This window comes from Psittacula echo, assembly GCF_963264785.1.
Source record: "Psittacula echo genome assembly, chromosome: 10".
Classification (NCBI taxonomy): domain Eukaryota; kingdom Metazoa; phylum Chordata; class Aves; order Psittaciformes; family Psittacidae; genus Psittacula; species Psittacula echo.
Window position 1 is genome coordinate 12,077,811 of NC_137741.1, and position 24,526 is coordinate 12,102,336.

Sequence of the window (24,526 nt, forward strand, 5' to 3'; positions counted from 1 at the left end):
TGTTGCTGCTTCACTGTGGTCTTTTGAGGGAAGAAAACAAAAGTAAACTTTGTACAGACACATTCAGAATGATCAAGCCAGATTCCACACTTGCATACAGCAAGCGTGAAACTAAAGTCTTAATGTGCAAAAGGAAGTCTAGTGTTGGTCTTGCAACACTCAAAAATGTAAATGAGTATGACACCTTTTCTAGGGCAGCTCACTTCATTAGGAAATCTGTATTTAACTGTAGACTCATAGAATCATAGAATAGTTAGGGTTGGAAAGGACCTTAAGATCATCTAGTTCCAACCCCCCTGCCATGGGCAGGGACACCCCACACTAAACCATGCCACCCAAGGCTCTGTCCAACCTGGCCTTCAGCACCGCCAGGGATGAAGCATGCACAACTTCCTTGGGCAACCCATTCCAGTGCCTCACCACCCTTACAGTGAAGAGCTTCCTCCTTATATTCAATCTAAACTTTCCCTGTTTAAGTTTTAACCTGTTACCCCTTGTCCTGTCACTACAGTCCTTAATGAAGAGTCCCTCCCCAGCATCCCCAGCAAAATACATAATTGTATTGTCCTCAGAAGTGGTGATACAGTGAGGATGGTATTGTATGAACAGTTTTTGTAACAAACTCTTCTGAATTGATTCCTTTAAGTTGTCTTGGTTTGTGTAAACTGTAAGCAAACATTTATTTATTCAGTGTTCTTAAAGCTGTTTGAACAGTGTCATAAATAGTTCTAATTAGGAGGACAGAACTGCTATACTACTTTGCTGCTGTATGAAAGAAGTTGGAGAGCGGTCTTCCCACTGGGTAGTTTAATTTTTTTGTTAATTTGGGATGTTAGTAACAACATAATATTGCAGCATGTTCAAGTCTAAGAAACTGTAGGTTTTAAGTGCTTTTAAACCTGGAAAATTGAGTGCAATACTTGCTTTTTGTGTTGTAACGCAGGTGAACCAGTCACCGTGTATCGCCTTGAAGAAAGCTCTCCCAGCATCTTGAACAACAGCATGTCTTCCTGGTCACAGCTAGGGCTCTGTGCTAAAATTGAATTTTTAAGTAAAGAGGAGATGGGAGGAGGTTTACGTCGAGCTCTTAAAGTTGTGTGCACATGGTCAGAATATGATATCCTGAAATCTGGACATCTTTATATCATCAAGTCTTTTCTTCCTGAGGTTGTGAATACTTGGTCAAGCATTTATAAGGAGGATACTGTGTTACACTTGTGCTTGAGAGTAAGTTTTATCCTTGTCGGTTATTAAACATGAATGTTGAATGTTGAATCAGAATTCTACCTGTCTCACCCCCCTCCCTTCAAACTGGTATATACTTACTTAAACAAAGGTTAGTGTGGGATTCTGTGTGAGCTGAAGGGTTAAAACCTTCAAATGTTCAAATTACAAACTTCAAACTACAAATTTTCAATAATTTAAAGAAGAATTCAGAAATCGTGTAATTTGTTACACTGTCTTGTGGAAATAGACGCTGACTGTTCTGCTGCCTTTTGCCTCCTTAACGTTCGCGGTCATACAATGCAGCTAATGACATACGGGTTTTGCATTGCAGGAAATCCAACAGCAGAGGGCAGCACAGAAGCTCACTTTTGCTTTCAATCAAATGAAGCCCAAATCCATTCCGTACTCTCCAAGGTGAGTGTATTTAAATTTCTGTCGTGTGGCATGCTTTTGACACAGAAGCTGCCTGCAGGGTTGTTGACAGACAGATCAAATATATTAAGTATTGGGATGTCTCAGGACATTACTATGAATGAGTCACACAGAGTTATACTTGTGTTTTGTATCGTTACTTTTTTGCACCAATTCTAACCTAATGCAAGAACATAAATGACTTCTGAATAATTTGAAACTATTACACAATTATTAGTAAAACAAATAAAAATCTAGTAGCAATGATATATTTGCCATTTATTTTGGAAATCTATTCATTAAATATGCTTTTTACTAGGTTCCTGGAAGTTTTCCTGTTATATTGCCACTCTGCTGGCCAGTGGTTTGCAGTTGAAGAGTGCATGACTGGAGAGTTCAGAAAATATAACAACAATAATGGTGATGAAATAATTCCAACTAACATGCTGGAGGAGGTTATGCTAGCTTTCAGCCACTGGACGTATGAGTATACAAGAGGAGAATTGTTGGTACTAGATCTGCAAGGTAATGTCCTTATTTTGAAATTCGGATTGGGGCCACAGTACGTGATATGTGGGAATTTCTTTTGTGATAGCGTTTTAGTAAGAATGAGTATGTCTGCAATAAATAGCAAACATTTTTTAGTGCATTTTAGTCTAGTTAATCTGAACCTATGGTTGTTGATGTTGGAAAAGATATCTAAGAGCATCAAGTCCAACTGCTAACCCAGCACTGCCAAGTTCATCCCTAAACCGTGTGTGTCCCTAAGCACCACATCTACACATCATATCCAGTCCAAATCTCCTGTGGCCATTTCTTCTTCTCCTATCACTTGTTACTTGGGAGATTGATCCCTGCCTTGCTACAGCCTCCTTTCAGGTAGTTGTAGAGAGCAACAAGGTTTCCCCTGAGCCACCTTTTCTGTAGGCTGAACAAACCTAGTTCCCTTGCCTGCAACTTAACAAGACTTGTGCTCTAGGCCCTTCACCAGCTTTGTTGTTCTGATATGCGTTAAATCTCACAGCAACATGAGGGATATAAATATTTGTATATTTTCCTAACAATATGCACCATAAGAAAATTCTGGGGTTTGGCACATTCATGTAGTGCCAGTGTGGTAACTGTGTTTATCCTCAGTTGGGTGCCAGATATTCTGGCTGTGAGAACTAGATAGGAAACTTCTTTGTTGCAGGTGAAAACTGAAGTTAGGAATTGCAGGCAGATGTAAAAATAGGTGGAAGAAATCTGAAAAGTACAAAGTGCTTGTTTAGGAGCAGTTTTTATCAGGGTAGAATATCACATAGCATTTGTGATTGGGTTGGGCTTGGGGTGCTGGGTTTTTTCTGCTTTTATTCTTGGGGAAACTGAGAAGTCATAGCTAAGGATGCTGAGGCTTTTCAATATTAATGCATTTATGTAATGTATCAGATTTAACCTTTTCTTCGTGTGCTGTCTGAAGGTGTTGGTGAAAATTTGACAGATCCCTCTGTGATAAAGGCTGGAGAAAAAAGGTAAGTTTAAAGAAGGATGTAAAGAAAAGTAGTGTAAAGCTTTCACCAGAGAACACATGTAACCCATGCTGATGTGCACTTTATTTCCAAGGTCATATGATATGGTGTTTGGTCCTGCCAATTTGGGAGAGGATGCAATAAAAAACTTCAGAGCGAAGCATCACTGTAATTCCTGCTGCAGGAAACTTAAACTTCCTGGTAAGAGTTGCTGTATTTCTTTGTCTGAGACACTCGTCAGATGTTGTATGATGTAAATGTAATGAAATAGTTACGTGGTGCTGTGCAAGTGGACTGAGTTGTAAACAGCAGGTTTAGAACTTTATTTCTAAAGCGATGTGCCATTTTAGGATGAAATCCCAGATGAGGTAACTGAGATGAGCTGTGGTGTTTGGGGTTGCTTGTTTTTTGGTTGGTTTTTAAAATCACATCTATGTCTGCAGGAATTCGTTCTGTTAAAGTAATCTCAGATAGTTTTGCTGCATGGATGACACTATGCTCATCTCTAACCTTGAAACTGTTTCTCTGATTCAGGCTTTTAGACCCAGCAGAACAGCATAAGGAACTTGTACAGTTCCTGCCTATTTCACAGTTCAAGGTTTTTTCTCACATGAAGACATGTCATTTATTGTAAATTTGAGTTGTAAATCCTGGTAACATCAAAACAGATCATGGAAGGATCTGATTTCCATGGGAAGCTGACACAATACTTGCTGTAATATCTATAAGTAAAATAATTGTGAGGTTTCCATCACTTCTTAAAGCAGAGCTTTAGGCTTCTGATGACATGCATGATAAAAACATCCTCTTCTGAGACAGTGGAATTATTCTTTACAAGTACATGTGCATGTTCTTTGAAAGATTCCATTGATTCTACTAGCTCAAGAAATGGTAATTCAATAAGACTTTGTTTTGTTTGTACAGATCTGAAGAGGAATGATTACACACCTGACAAGATCATATTTCCTCAGGATGAATCCCCTGAATTGACAATTCAGCCTGGAAGCTGCACCAAAGAATCCGATTCAGCTAATTCTATTCGATTGATGCTCTAATGATGTGACCAAATCAGCGGCTTCATCCAAACTTCATGGAATATCACAAAGTTGTCACTTAGCTTTCCTTCACTGTAATTAAAAGAAAGATGTGTCAAAACGATGATTGCTGACTTACAAGTGGGATTTTGGCCGGTTCATAATCTAAGGACCTAAGAACTTCTGATAATCATCTGCAGAGAACAGCGTGGCGGCTGCTCATTTTAAAGGTGGAATAATGACAAGTATCTCAGAATTGGTTTTAAAGGGGCTTTTTAGCAGAAGGTTTATTTTTTATTGTGTTCTGGTTTCATGGAGGATTTTCTCTCTGTAGTCCTGTGGTGTGCAGTATGCCTTCCACCAGAAGGATTTTGGTAGTTGGTGTTTTAAGGTAATGCCTTTGTCTGTTTGGCAGCTGTCTTACTGTCAATCAGCAAAAGACAGGAGAAAGCACCTACCTCTGTAATGCCAGGGTATTCTCTGAGTAGGTTTGGAAGTATTCCACTAACATTTTCTCACCAGGTGTCTTTTCATCTGGCCTTTTGAAGAGGACAGAGCCAAATGAGGTGTATATGTGATGCCAGTAGGCTGAGGTTGAAGGTAGGAACTTGATCTGTTCCAATAGTGAGAGTCTCCCAGATCTCCTCAGCCCTGATCCAGCTTAATAGCTGTAACACTGTTTGGCTTGGGTTTTGTTTTTGGTATTTTGTTTTATGTGTGTGTGAGGAATAGAGCCCTAATCGTGCATTATGAAATTTCTTGTTTTACACATTTCAATTTTACCAGGTCACTGTCAAATAGTAACAAAGCCATGATAGACTGGTATAAACATATTGAATAGAAGAAATAGTATGTGTTGGTCCAAATAAGTTGCCTTGTGAGAACACAAGTTGGAAGTGCTTTTCCTCGTATATAGTGACTGCTTCTGAAGTTATGCCTTCCAAAGAGCTTGTAAAACCAGTATATCAAGCCCGAATGTACACAGAACTTGTAAATGTATTTAAAATTGTGTAGAATACATCTTTAATGTTATGTTATTTGTGGTACTTATTTAAGAGAGACTAGGGTTGGATTAGCATCATGTAAAGTACGGGAGATTGCAATGCACCTTCATGCCAATAAAATGTAATTTAACTGTCCCAAATATTGTTGAGCATTCAGCAAGGAAGAACTGTTGTCCAACTGAAGTGTCATGCTGCGATTTTCTTTTGTTATATAGGTACTAATTTGTAATTTTTAATTAAAAGGGCAGTATATAGCTCTATAAATTTTTTATTCAGTAGTGTATCTTATAGATACAGACCTAAGGCACGAACACAATAGCTGTTTAAATGGTGTTTTATGTTTGACGGGGAAAGGTGAAATGTTATAAGGATATAATACTGTATACATTTTGTATATCATTAAATCTTTAAAGAATCTAAAATAAATTTATTCTTGTTTACAGACTTCTGCTGTCCATATGAGTCTGAAAGGTGGCTTGGGTGAATTTTATGTAACTCTTTGTGTGGAAAAGTACAATTTGCCATGCTGGGTCAGAGCAGTTGTCCACCTTTGAGGTATCTCAACTAGGACTAACACCAGAAACTGAGAGGAAGGGGAGGAGTGAAAACTCTCATAGAAGACAAACATGTGATGAGATTAATGAGTAAATGAGATAAAAGTATCTTAAAGCTCTTGACAATGTTCATTTTAAATTAGGAGCTGCTGCTTGCATCCCTTGTGTTGCTGTGAGGCAGTAGGCAGGTATTCAAGAGGTACTTAGACCTTTGTGATGCTACATCTTGGCCAAATAACAGCAACAGTTAATCTGTAAGAGAGGCTGGCAGTGAGTCTGGCTTTCCAAATTGAGAATGGTTTGGGTGTTGTGAAAATGTTCTTATTTCATACACTGAATTTGGTCACATTTTGGTTAAATCATAAACGGAAGTTAACCTTTTGTTTCCTGACAAATACTTCGTGCACAGTTGATTTTTAAAGCCATGATACCCATTTGCAGGAGTCTGGCCTGTTACTTATTCCGTAGCAAATACAGGCGTGACTTGTGTGTGATACAGGGGGAGGTGACTGTGGGGAGTGCTGCAGTGACTGCGGCCTGAAGCCTTTCCAAGACCAAAAGGGACAAATAAGGTTGAGGACTATACTTACGACCTGGAGCGGTTAACACTGTGTGGATCTCTGCACATCTGCCTGGCAGGAGTGCTAGCTTACTCTGGGAGAGTTACAGCTAGGGTTACATGAGAAGCCTAGATCTGAATTGGAGTGGAAGGGAATTAAGACTTCACAAATTATCTTCATACTAGCAGAAAAAAACCCCATCAATGTATGTATCCTTCAGGGAAGGCATTGGGGAAGCGTGGTGGCAAAGAGAATGAAAGATTGAAGAAGTAGTTTGTGTTAGGATAATACCATGTCCTATTGATGTCAGGAAGATTATGCCATGTAATTTAGTAAAAGTGTCACTCCTGTGCTGAAACCTCATCACTCTCAAAGTGCTCTGTGAATAGAGTTGTGATCCTTGGATTTTACATTTTCTTTACATGCTAGAGGAAAGTAGAAGCAGCTCTGGGACTTCTGTTCAAAACCGAAGCATCAGCATCTTGTTAGAACCTAATTCTTATGATTATAACTCAAACCTCTAATTGTGAAAATGGGAAATGCTTTGATGACTGTCCTGCTGAGAGGGTATTTAAAGAATCCCTTTCCTATAGGGAAATAGGTAAGCTACGTAATTTTCCTTGACAGGTATTTTTGAATTCCCTACATCATTCTCAGTGTATCTTTATTAGGCGAAAAAAACATTGAGTAACTTACGTACTGGTAGATGACTGGTGGTTGCTTATGTAACTTCTGTTTCAAAAAGCACTTTAACTTCCTCCACAATCAACATTTATGCAAAAATCCCCAAAACCATGCATGAGCTAATTGAATCTCTTCATCACTGCAGCAAATCCCGCATTGTTGCAGCTTTCTTGCAGTATTTAGGTGCTAGAACACTTCAGGGAAAACCAACCCCAAATACATTGTGCCAGAACCGGCAAAGGCGAAGCTCCTGGGGAGCTCTCTTCCCAGCTGTTGCTCAGCAGCCACCTGACTGGGAACAGCAGGGATTTGGGTCTGAAGCCTGTGACAATGATTTCCAACATTTTAACACGTGGTTGCATTTCACTTGATGCCACAACACTTCAATGCAGGAATCTGAAGGGGAGAAAGGCTACAACTGAAAACTTGGCAGTAACAGTTCATGTTGGATGTTCCTAAAAGATCAATTGGGAAAAAAAAATACATTTTTAAAAACTATAACAATGCATTGGAAAAGACTTCTGATGGTTTCATCTTTTTGACAATTAATGCTTTTCCTTGCAAGTAATCCATGTTGTAGTGAGAGTGAGGGTAAGTTGTCTCAGCTCTGAGCTTGCAGTAGGTAGCACTGATGAGGATTTGCATATTGTGTTGTGTTAAAACAGTAAATCAAGGTCTTGATTTGCACTCCACAGGAAGTAGGAATAAACACATACCTTTGCTTTCTTGAATGATGAGTATGGCTGATTTTAGTGCTGAGTAAAATTCAGCTATACTGATTTACAGTCTCTTGAAAACACTGATGTGCCCAAGACACAACTACAACAGTTTCTAAACTTATCAGTTCTACACAAAATTGTATTTTTTCATCTGAGGAATCTTTAAACTGTGTGACTACAATTCAGACTGTCATGTAGAATCCTGACCGTTGCACAACTAGTTGAGAATGAAAACACCAAACCCAAACATAGGCTGAACAGGATATATTTTTTTAAATCAGTTCTTCATTAAGGTTTTTAATGCATGTGTACATGAAAATTTATATTAAAAAATTAAAAAGGAAAATATTGTTTGTTTAGAATAACTCTGAAGTGCACAAATATTGACAAAAGCTAACAGAAACAAAAATACAGCTCTGCTTTTTTATTTAGTGTTGCAGTTATTTAGAGCTGGCAAATAAACGCAATCCTCTGAGTTAGAGATTCTCACAAAAAGGACACCATTTTATTATATACATAGTTCTGATGTGCAAGTATGCAATCAATATGTACACTTACATTCCTAACTGTTTACATCGTTCTAGAGTATTCACAGTAGAATCAAGCTTAAGGTTAGAAATGTGAAAAGGCCATAACAGTGAGAGAAAAAAGTAACAAGATATGCCTTGGGATTTTAAGACATTTTAAACTACTTGTTAATAGGTTTCAGATGACTAAGCTAGAATTTAACTTTGGAGCAGACTAAAAATAGATTTGTTTCTTAAATTAACAGTAATGCAATATGCTTTTTAAATGGTTTCACAGATGGCAGTATTACCACAAGCATTATTAATCAGTCTTCTGGCTTGTAAGCACTAATACTGACCAGAAAGAGCTCGCCTGCAGAAAAGCTGCTGCAACCATCCCTGTATCGGTAACTGGCTATGTCTGTCGTAGTTTTGCATGTTCATATGCATTCCCATACCTACTCTGCTCTTATAAAAAGACAACCAGTTTTCTTAACCCACATTACTTTACGTGGCCATATCCACTGCTCGCTGTTCATAAGAGGTGTAAAAGAGAATGTATGCAGCTGAGGATTTCACAGATGATGACGAGATCTCAGATACTTCATGGTCATCAAACTTAAACCAGCGTTGTTTCGCAGCATTTTTGCAGTAGGCTGTGTAGTGCCCTCCATCCAACCCACCATAATGATTCTGTAAATAGAAGAAAAGAGTTAATGGTTTCAAAAGCTGCAGTTTCATCCCTTTTTAGGGAAATTACCTAGAATGTGAGACTTTTACTGAATACTGATCATTTGTTTTAGAATACAACTTAACCTGCACCAGGTAGGCAGCCTGGCTGCCTAAGACAGGCTAACCCAAGTCTTGGCATAAAGACGAAGGGAACTTGGAAGTGTGACATTGTTACTTACTGAGACTGAAAACAGATTGTATCGCTTCAAGTTATTCTTTGGACCAATAACATACTGTGAAAGGTCAAGAGTTTCCAATGGGAAATCTACTGAAGTTTGAAGCTTTTGCTTCCATCTTCCATCATAGGAAAATCTAGAGAATTAAAAAGCATCATTAAAGGTTACAGGTTGTTCACAAGCTATTGTAGAATATTAAATGTGTTTGTTTTCCCAGTTTTTATGAGGAAATGATCTCAACTGAAGCGTTCTGCCCCCAGTTTTGTTAATGCTTGCCACATGTGTTTCTTGGCACAAATGAAAAGAGATTACTTGTAAAGGTGTTTTGTGTGAACTACAGCCTCATGAAAGAAGCAGCAGATGAAAACAAAATTTTTGTAATGTTACAACTGGAAACACATCCAGAACTTTCTCTAATTGAAAATGGTTTGCTATTGCACTGGAACTATCAATCCCCATCAAAGCCTGGTCACTTCATCCTAATCAATTTTCACCAGGCCCTGTTTCTTACCGTTTCAAGTGCACAAGCAGAACCGGTGGCAATTTCCAAATCTCTATTTTTTTCATAGAATCCCTTCGTGTTTTGCAATGGCTACAGTAAAACCTATTGTTATCAGTGAGCTTTTCCTCTTTGGAGAACAATCTAAGGCATTCCTAAAACAAAATACAGACATAGATTATGAAGGGCAGGTGTATGTGAAAGCAGCATAAATGTGTATTTCCTACTCAGTTATCAACCTTCATCCATTATCCAAGTGCTATGTTTCATGAAAATGAGGAAAAGTGAATGAAATCCATGCGTGGAAGTAAATTTCACTGTGGGTATTAAGTAGCCTCAAGTACTTGGAAATTTACACACAACATTTTGTTTGAAATCACAGAACATTAATACTATGACCTACAAAAGCAAATATTATACATGTCTTTGCTGCTATTGTGCTTTCAATATTCCTATCCTGCTTGTATATTCAAAACTTTTAAACTTTTTAATTCTTCTAAAGTTATGAGGACTCAGATGGGTTTGTGTTTCAGATTAGTGTAAATTAAGCTGCAATAACGACCAACTCCTTCAAGAGGCTGAGCAGAAGCAATGTCATAATTATGTCACAGTGAAATGTTTTTATTGCAAGAACCATTTCTCTAGTTCCACCGTACCTGCAGTGTGCATTTACTAGTAGAGGCAAGTGGTAATGACAAGTACATGAAAGCCTCAAAGGTTCGTGACTTCTTGTGACATGTGAGACACTGCACTGTAGATTTGAACTGGCCTTGAAAGAGTGCCACAATAATGGATTCATTGAGCTGCTTGTGTTTGTGCCAGGCTAGTTCTGCTGCTCTGAAGTCATCAAGATTATCGTTGTTTTCTTCTTTGTGCCTTTTCCTGTTGTCAGCCTGTACAACACAAGTTTGAACACCACAGCCATACATTAACACATATAAAAATAGGAAATCTCTATAGACAAACACACTATTGAGTATTTGCAAGAATATTTAAACATATCAGAGTAGCCATCCATTTCTTATGTAGTTAGGCTTCTTCCATTAATCCCTTCAATACCCTATACTGTTTCAAGCTAAATTCCTTCTTTAATTCTGAATACTCTCAATTCCTTCTCTACAAGGTTCCAGTAACAATCTTCTAAAATAAGAGGGTGTTTTTTAATTTTTTTTTTTTGATCACCTGTCAGATGTATCATTTATTACAAGTGTATTGCTTACTTTATTTAGGTCTTCATGCAAGCCATCCATTAGGAAGAGAAGCAATTCTTGGGAGTCCTGTTGGCTATATCCTGCAAACTGGTCATTAATCTTCCCAATTGTAATTTTAAAGTCTTTCGGACTGATGTATTTATACTGTCCTGTCCATAAAGCTTTCATTATTACACCAAACTCTTCAGCCACTTCACCTTTATGCCCAAGGAAATTTGACCTATGCAATTAGAGAGACAAAAAAAAGGTAAACCCTTCAAGTAACTTACTTTTATTATTAATTTAAGATGTTACCCCAGTTTCAAAGTAATTTCTTAAGACCAAGAAAAACTTAGCTGTTAGAGTGAGTTAAAATGTTTCAGTAATTTGGTTCCATATTCAAGCTGACAGAAGGTACAGCTGTTTCCAGCTTGTTTTGTAAACTGCTATTTAAATATCTAAGGACAATCTAGGACACTTGTATCTCTCAGTGTGGTGGGCACAATTTTATTAACAGTGCCCAGTAAAACCTGTTTTGTCACTCACACACATTTTGAAAACATCAAGACTCTTACAAGTTATCTTTTGTCTCATAATTAAAAAACAACCAAGCCCAAACCCCACTGAGTGATTTTTTTTAACTATCGTAAAGGCGAATTTTTTTCCTTCAGTTATAAAGGATGAGATTGTTACCTGTTAATATCATCTTGATACAAGTTTCTGTTAAAATAATCGGCCAGGTGAGGTGCATTGCACAGACATTGTAATATGGAATTCATATAGCAAGTGTTCCCTAGGTTACGAAGTCCAGTGAGAGCTGGTCCCGATCCCCCAAACACTGGATTGAGATTCCGAATTTGTGATGCCGAAAGTCTTGAAATTTCTGCTTTAGTGTAACGGACTGGTCTGGAAAGAAGGAATTATTTTTTAGGAATCTCAGATTTGACAAGGCTGTGTACATAAGCCAACAGAACCACCCTCCCTCACAGGGAATGAAATATCCTGGCACAAGATGTCACCAAACGCCATTGTTTAAGGTATTTCAAACCTGTCCATGCCATAGTGAGAAAGCCATATGCACTGGCCTATAATAAGGCTGAGTTATAGGCTCCAGCAGTTGTCAATGGATTTTGGGGTTTCTTTTTTAATTCACAGATAAAGAGTTAACTGTTGATTCAACCCAATTTAAAAACTGAAAACTGCATTTCATAAGACTGGTATTTAATATAGTAACAAGAACACCACAGCTTAAAAAGCGACTATTGTCCAATTACACTATGACCTCTGAAATGTATGTTAATAACTTACATTAGTTTTCAAAAGGTAACTCCCTATACATTAAATATTTAGCAATGAAATTTAAGTCTATCAGTCCTGCGTCCTTTCAAACCTACTTAGAAAATATTAATGAATTTCAGTTGGTTAAACATAAAGGATGTCCTATAGGACTGTCATATGCATGAGCTGTGGTGTAACTTATTAAACATACTTATTGTCACGATTGACTGCAGGAGTTACTGGAATTCTTTTCTTCTCTTCCTCCTGAATGGCTTGGGTTATATCTGGGGAAGAGTAGGAGCGCTTCAGTTTGGAGTGCTCTCTTTCTCGTTCAACAGTCACCTGTGGCTTGGGTTTATGAGTTGGAGGGGTTGATGGAGGAGTGGATGAAGGAGCCATTTCTGGTGGATACATATGAACACTATTTGTTGGCGAGTGATAGTAACGAAAGGTTCCAGTGATTGGATCCAGAAACTTGGGGAAGAAAACACAAATTGTTTCAAAACCAAGTAAAAATCCATCATTAACTTACTTACCTATTTTTAAACTACTGTAAGAACAGCGCATGAGTTTTTCAAACATAACAGTGGTCATTGGCCTCAACCCTTAAAGGATTAAATTTACTGGAAGGCACCACTTTCACCAAAATGCATGTTAAATAGCAACTGCTTAGTACCAGAAACACCAGATGAGGTCTCCTAGTTCCATTATAAATAATGTTATAATTCAGCAAATAATCATGTGGAAGTTAAAGGGGAAAAAATAATTAAAAAAATAAAAGAATCAAACAAGATTTAACTGAGAAATAAGACATAATTGAAATACATTACAAAACTGCACAAGGCAATGTGATTTTACTATCAGAAGAGACAGTTACCTTTGCCCAGCCTGCAGGCAGTCCTGGTATTATCCTTCCCATTTCTTCACTCCGTGCTCTCATTAATGGCTCCCGCAGAGACTAATAAACAAATAGAAAGGTCAGGTACATGCAGTTACTGATGCAGAGCAGCAAGCTGCCTCTGCTTCCCCTGTAGAGTTACATGATTCAATGAAAAACAGTTCAATAAGAAATCCTCAGTTATAACTGGAAATACAATTTATTGTAGTGGTAATATAGTACTACTGGTTTGTATCCCTCAACCTAAACAAAACCCCTTTGTTGACATGCTTCAGAAAAAAAAAGTACAATTCACCCTCACAAAAGTCTGAATACTCAATTTCTTCCCTAAAGAAGCTACTTTATTAGCAATATGTGCTTCTGTTAAACACATAAAGATGATCTTTTCTCCCTTTCAAAGTGGCAGACAAAGGAGTATGCATGAGATGATGAACAAGTGTGGAATGCTTGTTAATGCTACCAGAAACATATGAAGACTTAGTGAAAGCTTCAAATATTTTTTTCAGATAAATGACATGAAAAAAGCTAATAAACAGCTGCAAACAGCATAGTTTTAAGACGATGACTTTAAAAATTGAAATGAGGTGGAATTTAACATAATATAATAATCATAAAGCATCTGTGCTTGATTGTTTTGGCTACATATAACACACTGTATTTACTTTAAGTCTTTCAGTATCTTGTTCAGAGTCCTCTATAAGGGGTCCTGGCTTTTGAGCTCCACTCTCTGGTTGTCCTTTAACCCCAGTTTGCTGTAAAAGATTTTGAGAGAAAGCTTTCAATTTCCATCTGGAATGTCAGAAAAGAATGCTGATAAACCAAAATAAGGAAAAAAGCAGAATTACATTTTCTTTTTTGTTTGTTAAATGCATGTGCCACAAGTAGTGATTGAAGCAAGTATCTACATATCATTTTTATTCTTCCTAGTCTATACTACAGGCAATTTGCTGGAATAGCCTTTGTAGTTGAATGTTGTGTTACATAAGACAGTCTGTGATGTAGCTTCAAGAGCTCAGAAATGAAGTGCAAAAGTTCCACCTACGCTGCTTCACCTCCTAAAAGCCATGGGGTTTACAACTTGTTTTTAAATGAAAGACCTCTTTCCCTTTTACCCCTCACTGTGAAAAAGCTTCTCCACAAAAAAGGCAAACTGTGAAGCCAACATTATGGATTTATTTTATCATAGGCTGTCATTTGGGGATTATGTGAAGTTGCTGTCAGTCAAAAGACCACGGATAACTGTGATAAGGTTGCTCAGGAAGATTTTATTTTGGCTTCCTTGTGCCTTTGCATTACACAAGCATCAAAATTCGGTCAAATAACAACTGTGATGGCAAAGGGAGAGAAAAATATCCTGATACATGTTCCTGAGAAATAGTTTTTAACATATCTGTTCTGTTATTATATTCTTATATATTATATTATATATTCTATTAACTCAGCTTTGCAAATAGTTTCTGATGATTTTTAATCTCAGATATTTTGTGAGGACTTTTTCCCCCCAAGAACCTGAGGGAAAAAGAGGAACTGTGACACCCCACCCCCCCAAAAAAAAAAGAGTCTGAATGGGACTGTTTTCAGCAAAATTAGTAGATTAGGCTATTACCTTGCTTCCTACACCAGTCAAAAAAACCCTGTTATATCAACATTTATGCAGCTAGGGGCACTAAACAGTTTGAGATGATAATGTAATTCTGTCCTAGCATGTGTTAAACACTGCAATATACAGTACTGGTTGGTACAAGAGATGAAATGCCACTATGTCTCAATTTTTTGAAACTGAGGATTGCAGGCCTGCAGCCTACAAACAATCCCTCCTAGCTCTATGTCAAATGGGAAGTTTTATTATCCTATCCATGCTGCCCACCTACCAGCAAGAACTGAGGCTGTCTGGCAAAAAAACCCAAACACTTTGTCACTAACCTTGCTTGAAAAAGACACATCACCCAGTGCCCGTCTCTGCATTTCTGGTGTTCGAGTTCCCTTTTCTCTTTCTTCCACAGATATTTTGTCAATCTCAACCCTTTTTGCACCAATGCTCTCTGGTTCATTTTTGTTTTGCCTTTTTGCTTCTGTTGCTTCTTTGTGTGCTCTTTCTTTTTCCTTTTCCTCCTGTTCTCTTTTTATTTGTTCATCCCTCTCCTTCTGTTCTCTGTCCTCTTTGGATTGCTGTTGCTTTTCTTTGTGTTCCTTTTCTTTCTGCTCTTCTTTTGCTTTTTGTTCTTGTTCTTCTATTTCTAGTTTGAGTCTCTCTCTCTGTTCTTCTTGCCACCTCTCCCGCATTTCTTTTTCCCGTCTGTTTTTCTCTAGCAGAGCAGCAGTTTCTGCATGTACACGACTTTTTTCTTCTTCTGTCAGAACACTCTTTGTGTCCCGTAACGGCTTCGTGGACCGGTCTGGAACTATTCGTCCATTCTCAACAGGCTGACTGTCACTGACTGTACTGTGAGACTTTGGTCTGTTATCATCAGGGATTTTTAGTGAAGGCTTTTTAGTACGATCAACCTGTAACACAAAGTGTAGAACAACAATTCACTATGGCTATTACTGCTCTGCTAGATAAGATTGATTTAAGTGAAACTTATGAGAGAATAAAGATGATATAAAGTTGACTCCTGCCAGAGAAATGGTAAACTTTCAATTTCATCAAATCTGGTAACTGAAAATGCTTGTTAGTAAAATTAGGTATCACTTAACTTCTAGATGTGAGGTAAGACTCAAGAAGCCCTACAGAACCATGAGAACTGCATTAAGCACTGATTACTACAACTCTCTATTTTCAAGCTTTCAAAGGTGCATATTTTAGGGCAATCAGGCTGCCTAATTTGGGTTTGAACCTCAATCATGTGACAGAACATGTGATTGAAGCAGATCTGGTAGGTGCAAAGAGGTATTTAAGGGTGGCTTACGCCCAAGAAGTAGGACAGCAAGTTGGTTTTGATGCTAAAGTGGAAGTTGTGGAGAAATAAAAGCTGGTCTAGTTCAGGGAAGACAGAAGTGAGGTCTTTAAATTTTACAGTTTAGGCTCCCTTGGCTGACATTAAAAGCAGTATCTAGAAGGGTGAAAGTGAAGAGTTTGACTTTAGCCTTGTGTTCAAAGGAAAGGACTTTACAAAGGCATATTTAGAAAGTTTTATCCCCATGAAAGGAAGAAACAAATTCCTATATTCTCACCACTAAGCTAAGAGTTACAAGGCACCTAAATGTTTTATTATTTGAAGGAAGATACAGTCACTGAAAGTGGACCTTTGGAATAGCCAAGGTAAGCTGTGGCCTAACTGCCCTCCCTGCCTTTCATTGTTAATGTTTTGAGTAGAAAAGTTTGCTTACAGGCTTTCTGAATTAGTAATCAATTGCTGACCTTCAACTTTTCTGGTGCTCATATAAAAATATCTTGAAAAGCTCTGCAATTATGTTAAGAATATTCAACTTAATGAAGTTCTGTAGATTGGTTACCATGGCTTCACAGACCACCAGTAGTCTCTGTACGAATATACTTGTGTAGAAGGCTTAAATACTGAGTATGTTTCCTTGTGGGTTTAGGCTTCTGTGGTGGGTTTTACAGATTAACCTGATACTAACTCTGAAAAAAAGAAACGCCGCTTACCTCAGGGATACTTCTTGTAATTGATACTGGATTAACTATAAATGAACTGTCAGACTTGGGAACAGGAACATTCTGTATGTTTGGTCTGTTAAGTGATTTTAGTCTCTCTTCCAAATTATCTCCTGTTTCCTCATTTTCAATCACTTCTGTTGGAGGTGGCTTTATAGCAACAACAGGTGGAACAGGGGCTGGCTCTTCCAGGGATGGATATGTAAAATCCACTATAGAAGGGGGGAGAGGAGGTAAGCATGAGATAGCTCTTATAAACACCAAAGCAAAATAACCCCCATATTCCACCCCAAAATTTAGATTTAGCCAGAACAAGGCTATCCCAAACATATTTGAATGAATTAGATACATCCATTAATTACAAACACTTGGGGGCAGGGAGGTCACCCTTTATACTTACAAGAAACAGTCACTGCTTCACTCCTGCTATGCTGAGGTGGAGTTACTTTAGCATTTGTTGTGTACTGGGGAAAACAAAGGAGCCAGTTTTCATAACCTCCTTCTAGAATTAAAGGTTCATTCTGCAGTATAGTTTTGCTTTCCCACTATAAGAAAAGAAAAAGTTTCAAATTAAACAATTTAAAAATAGAAAAAGAACTTTTACGTCTTAACAGTGTTGTTGAAAATTCTGCGTCTCATCACTACATTGAGACATGCTCTTTTTGAGATTTTTAGTAAGAATTAAACAGGCTGCAAAAAACCTTTGGGCAACAGGGATCCTCTCTGTGTCTGGAGAATACCTAACACAGATTCCTGGCTCTACCTGCAGTAGGGTCTGAATATTTCCAATACACTTCGAACCACTTTACTACTACTTCAGTCACGATCCTCCATGCAGGAAAAAAAAAAAAAAGTATTTTTATTGTATTATTTGCTTCAGTTTCTTATCTGGTAAGTTTGCTGGGTGACTGGAGCACTGGCTTTAGAGAGCATAAAGTTAACTTTCTGAAATACCCTTGAGAGTTCCGGCTCCACACTGCTTTCCTCCTGAGGCTCTCAGTATTAGAACACGAGCAAGGCAAAGAGGCTCAGAGAATATTCTGCAAAGCACTAAGCAAGGAGAACTGCCTGAACTATTTCTGAATCCCAGTGTTGAACAGAGACAGGTAACAGAAAGATGCGCAGTCTTTCACAAGAGCCATTTATATAACAAGTAAAACAACAAGCCAGAGTTCTGACTTGAACATCTTCTTAATACTGAGTCTATAAGCTCCCTGTACCAATGAATCTCAAATTTAAATTCGTGTTTCTCTAAAAGTTACATTCAATAATGCAGAAAAGTGAACCATACTGAAAATATTTCTGGGGTCTCCTTCACTGAAATGCCTGGCTGACAGGACTGCAAAGCAGCCAGCCTTCTTGGCCTGCCTGTGTGGGTGGTCAGCCAGCTTCCAAGGAAGGAATAACAGTTGCTAATACAGGAAAGAAAGTGACACTGTTTCTAGCAAACTGTACTATGTACTTTCCCAAATAACTCTGTCAAGTTAGAACTCAGGAACTAGCGACTGAGGAGAGTTGAATTATTCTTCTGTTAAGCTGTTTAATAAACGACACTGTCCTCTACTAGAGCATAAGCATGGGAATGTGAAACTTCAGACTACATTTCTGCTATCAAAATAAGCAGTCTTTGAAAACTGAACCAAGATGTTTGCCTAAACGGTCATTAAGACTTCCATATACTCTGTAATTATAGGTGCTTTAAGACCTTATTTATTGAGGTGAATTAATACGAAGTGTGAAACTTGCCAACCTTAAAAAGTGCATCTTTCAAGCTCTGCAGAGTCGTTCCTAGCTTTAAGTCTTCAGCAGAACTAAACCAGTCTAGGAGTACAATATAATCGAAGTGTCCTCTTCTCTTCCATGGATCTCTAGAATCCTCTGGGAGTCTAGTTTCAATCCAATTAGCAGTAACTCTGAAATGTATTAACATGCATTTAAAAGGCATGTACTAGTAACATTTTTGTCCAACAATATACAATCCACATAGGTTTATAAGCTTGGACAAAATAAATATGCTTTGACTTGAAGTCAGCCCACGCAAGAACAGAGCTGTCCAGATATATACCAGTGGGAGAGATGTATCAGACACTTTAAAGCCAAGTGTACAAGCTTTAGAGCATATAATTTTTTTTTCAGTCAGTCAATTTATAAAATTAAATACTTCACTATCATTTAACATTATTTCATACCCAGGACGGATAGCTTCTTCTGGGACACTGACAGATCTTGGAATACAGGATTCCTGATAATCTTTCAATCTTCGAGCATCCATTATAAGCAATTCAATATTTTCATCTGACATCATTGCAAACAGTCTCTCAGCTGTGACTGCTCCTTGAAATAGAGAAGTTATTAGATGTAAAAAGCTACATTATAAATGGAGATAGCTATGATCACATCTGACTGCTGCAATCAAGGCTGCACACATGAAAGAGAGAAGTCCCACTGTCATGGAGGTGAGACACTACAGAATTAACACACTGGACCTTTTGTTCCCACCACTGTGGTGATCAGTGCCTGATCTGCTGAATTAGACAATACTGAACACTTCAGTGATAAACTAGTTTAACTTTTTGTGGTCTCATTTAAATCAAGCTATACAGGCAAGCATTTGTAAACTACATGCGTCACATGTTCCTCTTCAGTAAAGAACAACTTTACATACTTATTAAGGGAACAAAAAGCAGAAGGGCAGGAGGGGAGCAGAAAAATTTCTTTTTTAACTACTATTAATGTATCAGAGAAAGCTGACATATTTCAGCCTTGCCTAGATTTTTCTCTTATCAATTGAGGAGATATTTTTCTTCCTAATTTGACCACTTCATTAGGGCTAGTTCAGCTTTGGTTATTCAACTGCTGAAAAACTAAGTACAGCCTTTTAAGTTCAGAAGCGATGAAGCCTGCTATACAGAGCTTAATTAATTACTAGGTCACTCTTACTAAAATGCAGGATGCTAGAATTTCATCAAAATCCTCTGAAATAACTCCTGAAAAGAATTGCAACTGTTCAGGTGATAGGTGCATAGTCATATGAAGACTTTTTTTACATCTATGTGAACACTGCATCTCTTACCACTTGGACTGTCAGATTGATCCTTTCTCTCCAATGAATGCTTCCTCTCACCATTAATCTGTGTTGGAAAAAAAAAAAGAAGTTAGTTTAATACCTAATACTCAGAACCAAGGTGGCCAACTGACTCTCACAGGGCTCAAAGGAAACTGATTGGACCGTAAGCCACCGGAAGAAACCTAGAAAAAGGAAGCTTCTTCTAAAGAAGATATGTTATTGATAAATGTACTAAAAAGACACCAAGGTTGCTGCTTTACCTAGACAGAAGCCAGTTAAAAAGGCAATACAACCTAGGACAGCATCACCTGGTATGCTGCTGAAAAGTCAGCTCTCTCCTAAACAGGAAATGTTATCCGTAACATCAGCTTATTAGCGTTACCTTGGGTTTCTTAACGCTAGCCAGTTCTAACATAAAATAGAATTTAACTGTACAGAAACACCCTACTCTATCTTCTGCAACACTTGAAGGCTGGTAGGACCTATTATCTCCCAAAGACACGTCAAAGAAGATTTATGGGGAGTGTAAGGTAATTCAAGAAAGCCCCATACGACTCAGAACTACTAGTAGAAATCAAACGCTAGATTAAAGGTATACATTTAGACCATATTAGAGCATTTGTGGTAACTTTTCTGACACCTCCTGCTTAAAACCCAAAAAGCCAGAAAGATTGTGAGATGACAGTCTCGTGCAGAATCTTCCTGATTGCCTGGGCAGCTTTTCTCCAATCAGTTTTGTCTATTCCACTTGCCCTTAGTCATCGTGCTTGCAGTGAGTGTGAGTAATGCCCTTCCCAAATCTTCACTCACGAAGCCAAGCATCAGAGAGTTTGTAAACATCTTTAGTTACCCTTTGGCTTTTTCCTTTGGAATCCACAGCACTTTCTGAGGTGTTTTTGGCTGAATGCTTTCCATCATCTTCTGGTTCTTGCTTTTTCTGCAGCTCTTGTCTGTCCCTCTCTTCAAGTTTTTTCCGAACTTCAGCTTCTTCATATCTACGGGGGGTAGAAAACAAAAGCCTTTTCTTTCCACGTTACACTACTGGCTCAGCTGCGTAATTAACATTAGAATCATCAAGTCTTCAGGAGGAAAAGTATTTAAAGTTAAAAAAAAAAAATAAATATTAAAGTATTGTCTATTTTGCATTTCCAACAAACCCCATATTCCGCCATGACTGCATGATATTACTTCTCCCACTCTTGGGTTGCTTTTCTTATTCTTAAATCCTGTTCTGGGTCCTATTTCATAGACACTGCTCTTAAGGGTGGTTTTGTTTGTTTTGTTTTTAATCTAAACCTATGGCCATGCTTAGCAATGGTGTCACTAAATATATCAGGTTTTTCATTTTGTAGAGGAAAGAGTAAGTATTGGTGACTTAAAGGTAAACTTCAGTATATTATAACAGTCATGCCAGGTATTTTCTTTAGATTCACAACAGACCTAACAATTACAGTTAGGAGTACGTTCATGTAGTTAGCTAAATTTCCTAAGAAGCTGGATCAGAATTATTTATATATCTGGTAGTAGTCACCTTCAGAATGTAAGCTGGCTTATAGTCTTATAGTATAGTTACATCTTCACCTGTGTCCCTGCTGTTTGCTTCAAATGTTGGAGCTACAGTGAAGTCTATGCAAGCATCACGTATACTTGAGAGTTTTGTTGGACGTAGTTCTTGCATACAGCTGTCTTTTTCATAAAGTCTTAGACTTTAAAATTAACATCCCAGCCTTTTGCCATTGTAAGGACAATCACGATATTGTAAATCAAACTTGACCTCCAAACTATAGCTTTTACATCACCAACTACAGGTTTGCACAGTCCCATCACTGTTATATTCTATTATTTTTAAAATAACTGAGAAGCTTAAGGGTTACTAATGATCCACAAAACAAAAACCCAGTGTTTTGAATCAACTATTTTAATAACTGAACCAAGCAGTGAATCATGAACACTGAACTGTACTAGTAACTGCTTGTTTTAATCAGGTGTTGCCTAATCAGGATTAAAATGACAGCAACAGTACAGCTGTAATTCATATCAGAAATACTGTTTTAATAAACTAGATCATTAAATCAAATTCTGCCCTCAAGTCTATTCTACTAAGTGGCCATGGATAGGAGGCTGTAAGTCTGCAATTTTATTTTTTTTTAAACAGATTTTTTTGATTCAGCAAAGGCATCATAAGTTATAACAGAGCATTTTGTTCTCATCTGGAATTAATGGCACTAAAGCATATTTCAGATTTTATTTCAGTCAATATGGAATATTTACCTATTGATTTCCCATATACACCTTTGAAGGACAGAGTAACAGAGTGGGACATTTACATAGCTATTCCTGCTCTTATACGAATGACATTTCAGCAGCTCCATTTTAGTTAACAATTAACATTCAAACTATTTGCAGAAGAAATTGCACAAATAATTTCCTTGAAACCACTTCTGTAGTTACACAGGAGTCATGTTCCATTTGTATTCCCTTTATATACATTTTGCCCAGAGTAGTTGAAAGTTATTAATTATGTCAACTTTTGGAACTCTGTTCCTTTCATAAAAAGCCACAAGTTATTAAACAGTGGTCTCTATTTTGGGTTTCTATAATTCTACCAGTATTTACAGTGAACTCATAGCTCTGTAGACTACGAATTAAAAATAAGAAAAATCTAAAGACCGTTTCACATATAGTATCATGAGACATCTTTGGAAAGTCTCTTTCTATACACGTGTAACTACTCTTAATTTCTTGTTCATGTAAACTAACTTCAAGAATTAAGCACTTTGAAGGGCATAGAATAAGCTTTCACAATAATGTTTGGGGGGGGGAGAAAAGGGAAATGTGCCTAGCTGAAGGGGAAATGCTAAAAGGGTGAGAAAGGGGTGATATAGTAGTTAAGGGTGTAAGCAGATAAGGCTGAAGAAAGACATACTGCACTAAGTATCACCTAAAGGCAGGTTCTATCTTACAGCTTCCAACCAACACAGTTTTGTGGCTTATGGCACAAAGACTTGATGGTTGTAAATAAACTACAAAAAAGCCTGTTAGCATCAGCTCAGCTACATACAGGCAAAACTCTGCATTTCCACATGTACTGCTGCATGTGGCAGAGGTAGAGAAAAGGTGTAGCAGCTAGCTACAGGATAAAAAATGTGTTTTGTTAGTGTAAATTAAATCCATGCTAGGAGGACTTTTTAATGTATGTAAATATTAAGAATATCCATTTGTGTGCTTGGTTTCAGATGACCTTATGATGAAAAGGGTAAGTAGGAAATAGCTCTTGAACATCTTGTGTGTGCATGTGTGTACGTGTATATATATATATATATATATACAGTTTATATCGTGGGGGTTTTTTATTAGTCATTAAACAAAAATGGGAGACAATATCAACAAATCATAGTTACAAGAATTAAGAGACAATGTATACACTAGCAAGTAACTGGAGTATGTGATGATGAAAATTATCTCTAATAACAGATCTTTGTGAATAACAATTAAAGAACTCAAGAGTTTTGAGTATCTAAGGTCTACTCAAGTGCAATCCCTTACTAGTAAATAGCATGAAAACATGCAATTGCACAGGTACAGGCTTCAGGTACTATGAACAACATCTTATCTATTAACTGTATTCACATACCTGAGTTTAAGGCTGTCTGACAGTCTTTCAGCTTCTTCAACAGCTTTTACTAAATTTGTAGGTCCAAGAATTGAATGAAAATAATCCTAAAATTACAAGCATCACCCCACTTATCATTAGTACAACTTAATAACTCCTACTTACATGCATATTAAGAGCCACTAATGTGCAGAGAATTGGTATTATGCTATTAGTGCCAACAAAAGGAACTGTTTTGAATCAAAATAATTTTCCTCTCAAACATAATTTTGTAAGTAAAATTATTCTACAGCACTAATAAGTAAAGGCTAGCAAGGCAACTGCACCAAAAAAAGGTGGCACGAGAAAGATGGAGAAATACCTTTCCCTGAAAATAACAAATCACAGATCTTACAATTTATATACCTTATGTATATTAGAAGTAAACTGTAAAAGCAATTAACAATAGACTTGTCAAAAATAGGAAGGAAAATATATGATCATAAGTTTACTCAATACCAGTGCAATCCTTTGAACATGCATTACTGCAATTCTCTGTACTTCTACTACTTCTACCAAGGCAGGAGAGGTCAGTCAGAAAGCTTTTATACCTGTTGCTGCTTAAAATCAGGTCTCTTTTTAATAAAGTTATAAACAGACATATATTTCATATACAGGATGTAAGCTTTTTCTTCATCTCGGTCCAGTCTGCTTTCCTCCGCTGCCTTGAAAATCTTAAGGGCGCTCTGTACATAACTGAAATAAGAGTAAAGCAGGTGATTGCTGACTTGTTCCCAAACATCTTTTCATTAAAAGATGCCATTTTAAGTGTCCACAGCTTCTGACCCATATATTAAGTGTTTGATTTTACCATCTTAATACAAGGCTTTTATTAAATATGAATTACAATCATGCTCTTCCAAATAATGTTTCTCTTTGCTAGTTTGTCTACTGGCCTTATTTAAAATCTCTCATAATTAAATAGCATACTGAGATATAGGGAAAAAACCCTCACCTTTCTAAAAACACCTTTTTTTTTTTTTTTTTTTTTTTGAGGAAAAACTACTTTATAGTAAGACAAAATGAAATAGTTGTCTAAGAATGCTGGCGGTAAAATATTCATGTATTTGCTAAATTTCTTAACATTTTTAAGAATTTGCATTTATGTAGCCTTTTCTCAAGGGGCACAAATTTTCATGGGCATTATGCTCTGTCCAAGTCAAGTTATCTTCTGTAGGCAGTAAGCATATTCCATGTGATAGCTGAGAGAT

At 37.3% G+C, this 24,526-nt stretch overlaps 2 protein-coding genes across 2 annotated transcripts in view; one reads left to right on the forward strand and one right to left on the reverse strand.

Moving 5' to 3' along the window:
* TRPM7 (transient receptor potential cation channel subfamily M member 7) overlaps positions 1-5,579 on the forward strand; it is a 58,187-nt gene extending 52,608 nt beyond the window's left edge. The window contains exons 35-40 of the mRNA XM_080626126.1: positions 944-1,227; positions 1,559-1,641; positions 1,958-2,163; positions 3,098-3,149; positions 3,241-3,347; positions 4,071-5,579. Coding sequence (XP_080482252.1) covers positions 944-1,227; positions 1,559-1,641; positions 1,958-2,163; positions 3,098-3,149; positions 3,241-3,347; positions 4,071-4,201 — 863 coding nt within the window. The 3' untranslated portion in view covers positions 4,202-5,579. The remainder of the gene's footprint in view (positions 1-943; positions 1,228-1,558; positions 1,642-1,957; positions 2,164-3,097; positions 3,150-3,240; positions 3,348-4,070) is intronic.
* Positions 5,580-7,958: 2,379 nt separating this feature from the next.
* USP8 (ubiquitin specific peptidase 8) overlaps positions 7,959-24,526 on the reverse strand; it is a gene marked incomplete at its 5' end in the record, with an annotated part of 16,825 nt that continues 257 nt past the window's right edge. The window contains 18 exons of the mRNA XM_080626750.1: positions 7,959-8,900; positions 9,119-9,251; positions 9,627-9,769; positions 10,271-10,507; positions 10,835-11,045; positions 11,498-11,710; positions 12,294-12,556; positions 12,960-13,040; positions 13,643-13,732; positions 14,904-15,485; positions 16,588-16,808; positions 16,997-17,141; positions 18,347-18,509; positions 18,786-18,930; positions 19,670-19,727; positions 20,514-20,658; positions 23,298-23,383; positions 23,867-24,011. Coding sequence (XP_080482876.1) covers positions 8,715-8,900; positions 9,119-9,251; positions 9,627-9,769; positions 10,271-10,507; positions 10,835-11,045; positions 11,498-11,710; positions 12,294-12,556; positions 12,960-13,040; positions 13,643-13,732; positions 14,904-15,485; positions 16,588-16,808; positions 16,997-17,141; positions 18,347-18,509; positions 18,786-18,930; positions 19,670-19,727; positions 20,514-20,658; positions 23,298-23,383; positions 23,867-24,011 — 3,247 coding nt within the window. The 3' untranslated portion in view covers positions 7,959-8,714. The remainder of the gene's footprint in view (positions 8,901-9,118; positions 9,252-9,626; positions 9,770-10,270; positions 10,508-10,834; positions 11,046-11,497; positions 11,711-12,293; positions 12,557-12,959; positions 13,041-13,642; positions 13,733-14,903; positions 15,486-16,587; positions 16,809-16,996; positions 17,142-18,346; positions 18,510-18,785; positions 18,931-19,669; positions 19,728-20,513; positions 20,659-23,297; positions 23,384-23,866; positions 24,012-24,526) is intronic.